Source organism: Micrasema longulum, unplaced genomic scaffold (assembly GCF_059751315.1).
Source record: "Micrasema longulum isolate JH-2025_06_02 unplaced genomic scaffold, ASM5975131v1 h1tg000977l, whole genome shotgun sequence".
Classification (NCBI taxonomy): Eukaryota; Metazoa; Arthropoda; class Insecta; order Trichoptera; family Brachycentridae; genus Micrasema; species Micrasema longulum.
The window spans coordinates 72,723-76,701 of record NW_028278167.1 but is presented as its reverse complement, the minus strand read 5'-3'; the positions used below and the strand labels follow the sequence as shown (position 1 = coordinate 76,701).

Here is a 3,979-nt window from a genome sequence, read left to right as displayed (position 1 = left end):
TCTCTTTCAGTCATTCCATCCCCAGAGTAAACATACTTGCTAGATACATAAATTCCTCTACCAGTTTTAGAATAACCTTATTCACAGTGATTTCACATGTAATCATACTTTCATTTCTTCCAAAAACCATCACATTCGATTTATCGACCTTCATCAGCAAATCGCTAAAATAATATTATCTGAATAGTCCATTTAAATTGGTAGTGATTTTTGTTTTTAGATCACCTATGAATCCATTGGCCCGGTTCAAATGAATTTCTTGCGACTTCTTTCCGAAGAGGCCTATCAGAACTTCACATATTCGTGTGTCAATTCGATTGCTTGGTAAGTTGCAACAAAATATTTCAACTGAGTCTTCTCTACCCTAGAGAGCGATTCATTTGGGGATTTTTTTTCCATGCAAACGCAGTGTAAACACACTTTGCTTCTCAGAGTAATAATGCATAACCTAGTTAGAAGCCCTAGCACTATGTTTCATAGAACGCAAGCGATGTTGGTTAGCAATTAATTGGTGGCCATTTTGTTTTATTTGACAACATAAACGTAACGGTTTGATCGGATGCTTTTGTAGCTGTGCTTGGCTTTGTTTGTAAATAACGTTGATATTTACGTTTTAAAAAATAAAAATCGACTATAGTAAATTGCAGTATGTTTGGTTGCAGCAGTAGGAGCGTCAAATGTGTTAAAGGATTAACATTTTACTCGAAAATAGCAACGTTAACCTTGAATTTGTATCTAAAATGTCGCGTCCAAATTTCAGGCCGCTACGACTCGTGACTTCGGAGAAGTTGACGGACAAACAAACAAACTCAACACAGGACTTTGGTTCAATGGAGTTGGGATTTATGTCGCAATAAATATATTGTGAATGAAATGAATAAATAAATATAAAAATAAACACAAACATGTATTTTCAGTTTTATAAAATAAATATTGGCGAATTACTTATAGAAAAATAAATTGGAATAACTCTGCAATGATAAATACACAGGTACATATTTAAAAGTAATTACAATGCATATTAATATCCATTTGGCAATTCTCGACCTGAGTACGGCCCATTGTTTTGCTGCGAACTGTAGCTAACTTAATACCCAATAGTCATAAAATGGTTTTCCTACGTTTGGGCTCCTCTCTAGGTTACGCATTATCACTCTGAGCTTTGCTTCATATCTAACAACGCTGATGATTAAACGTCAAATAAATATGATCACGTGAAATCAAATATGTATGATGATTTTCATATAGAACAGCTGAACGGGATTCTAAACCGCTTTCGCGGCCGTAGAAAACACTTTCACTTTTGTATTTTATAACTTATACGCGAGATAATTGGTTTTCCTACGGCTGCGAGAGCGGTTCAGAATAGCACCCCTGGGGATGGGGAGGCGGGGATTTTCTTTTTTCAAAATTCCGTTTTGCTCCAACTCCAATCAAGATGGCGACGTGACATTCACACGTTAATGCTGTTGTTTTCAGGTATAATGCTGACTCATTCGGGTATGAGAAATCAATTAAACTTCGAGGATCTAACGACATAGAATTTTCTCACGATAAGCCGAAACATAGACCCAATGTGCAAATCGATGGATGCAAGGTAATTTATTAATTAATTAATTTATTAAGGTTAAACAATACACAATACATCGGTAGTCAGATGGCAGAAGCGACCATCTGGAATTTTGAAATATGTTCGGGAGAGCTGAAATAAGCCTCAATTTCAATCAAAATATTTTAGTGTTACTTTTCAATGATAACTTACCATTGAAAATTATGCTGGTTTTTTTCTATGTGTATTTACTACAAAACAAAACAATCAAAAAAATATTTTTTTGTTTTGTACACCATTTTGTGAAAAGGACGTAAATTATATTGTTATGGTATTTGTTACAATCAACAAAGTGTAAAGTTTCCGCAAACCAAGTTTCGTTAAATTTCCATTGAAAATTAACGTATAAATAGCATTTTTCAATTTAAAAATGATAAAAGCGCCATCTATCAATAATTAGTTTTATTATTTCCGTTTAGAAACACATTAAAGAAAAAGATAGTAAAAAGTAATGTAAATAGCCTTAAAATTAAGACGATAATTGTTAAAATTAATACCGAGAAACATTGCTACGTTTCTCTTACAATATTTAAGTTTGTCTAAATGTTTGTAGACAAAAGACCGGATTTCTCCCCCTCGGGAGTCATTAAGATTAACAAATTACAACAGGGATGGAGAATATCTCAAATAAGGGATTATGGAAGCCTAGGCATTTACAGTGCTTATGACCTGTCATTGGCTGGTTTAAGTGGCCATTTTACACACTGTGTAAAATTCACAATTTTTCCTATGTTTGAACATCCATATTTCTTCAACTCTTCCATTTGTTGATTTTAGTGAAGTTAAAGAGCTGAAATCTTTATTGTTGTGAAGAGATTCATCTGACTGAATTATTTCACATACTAGGCAACGCCTGAAAGCAATTTTCCAATTTTTAAACTTCTTCTTGGACCATTTGGTTTCATTACAATATTTGAGTTTGTCCAAATGTTTGTGGACAAAACACTGGATTTCACCCCCTCGGGAATCATTAAGATTTAACTTCACTAAAATCAACAAATGGAAGAATTGAAGAAATACGGATGTTCAAACATAGGCAAAATGGTGAATGTTACACAGTGTGTAAAGTGGCCACTTAAACCAGCCAATGACAGGTCATAAGCCCTGTAAATGCCTAGACTTCCATACTCCCTTATTTGAGGTATTCTCCATCCCTGTTGTAATTTGTTCAACGTATCTCTTAAACTATTTTGAATCTCCGATCCCGAAATTTAAATTTACATTTTATTGTTTCAGAGCGGCCAAACAAAAGGAAACACAATATTTGAACTCAAGTCAAAGAAACTGGACTCCCTACCAATAGTGGATTTCATGCCCCAAGACTACGGAAAAGACAACCAGGCTTTTGGATTCCAAATCGGACCAGTTTGCTTTAAATAGCGAAATTTGCGACATCACAAAGCGGAAATTGTTTTTGACGCATTCATTTTTGGATTAATGTAATGATCAAATCTTATTGATATTATACCCATAAACTTTAATTTAAAATCAATTTGAGTACAGTGCTTTCGAATCTTTAATGGTCTGTTATTTTTAGTGCCTCTCAGTGAATTGAGAGAATATACAATTTTTGTTTGTGTTTGAATATTTTATTTTAAAAATTTGCCATGCACACATAAATAAAGACTATTAAAGACTTAAATGGACAGTTCATATTTATTGATATTTTATCTTCTCTTATAAAATAATTTTAGCGGTCATTTTAAGTTATCCATTTATTTGATTTATTTTATTTTTTGATTTTGTTAAATTTATTGTTTTTTTTCTCATTGTTTTTATTTGTTTGATTATTTATAGTATCAATTATGTTCTGACTTGCTTAAAAAATAATATAAAGTTGGGACATGAACGGGTAAAATGCTTGTAAAATCCACCATCAAGAGGGGGAAAATATTTTTTGTAACAATAATAGGCTTCAAATGATAAAAAGTAATGATATAATAAAACATAATGCACTTGCACACACATAAACCATCACGCCAGTTCTCCGCAGGGATAGGAGCCAGATGATAGAACGCCATTCTGTTTTTAGATCTTCTCATGTACGCGGGCCGATTATTCCGGTTTTTGACCTGTCTGATCGCGCCACTTGCCTGTTGGTAGATGAACGCTCGAAATGGTCTGGTTCGCGGAATGCGTTACTTTTATTTACTTTGCCACCGAACCCTAAATACAATGAATCAATTGCCTGCCCTGTACTGAGGTTCTGGCTCCTTATTGTTTGGAAATTCTCTCACGGCAGTCAGGATCGGATCAGATCCTGTGGTCAGGAAGGAGGGGCACTTGACGTGTTTGAATATTATATGTCGATTAAATGAGTTATTGATGGCAAAAATAAACTTTTTGCGATCGTGGTGAGAATATCAAAAA

At 33.9% G+C, this 3,979-nt stretch overlaps 1 protein-coding gene across 1 annotated transcript; it reads left to right on the top strand.

Annotated features, from left to right (window-relative positions):
• Positions 1–224: 224 nt before the first annotated feature.
• LOC148277813 (collagen alpha-1(II) chain-like) lies at positions 225–3,979 on the top strand. Its single transcript, XM_088232353.1, has 3 exons — positions 225–324; positions 1,480–1,597; positions 2,846–3,979. Exons 1-3 carry the CDS (start codon positions 251–253, stop codon positions 2,987–2,989), a joined length of 336 nt encoding a protein of 111 aa, XP_088088479.1. The 5' UTR covers positions 225–250; the 3' UTR covers positions 2,990–3,979.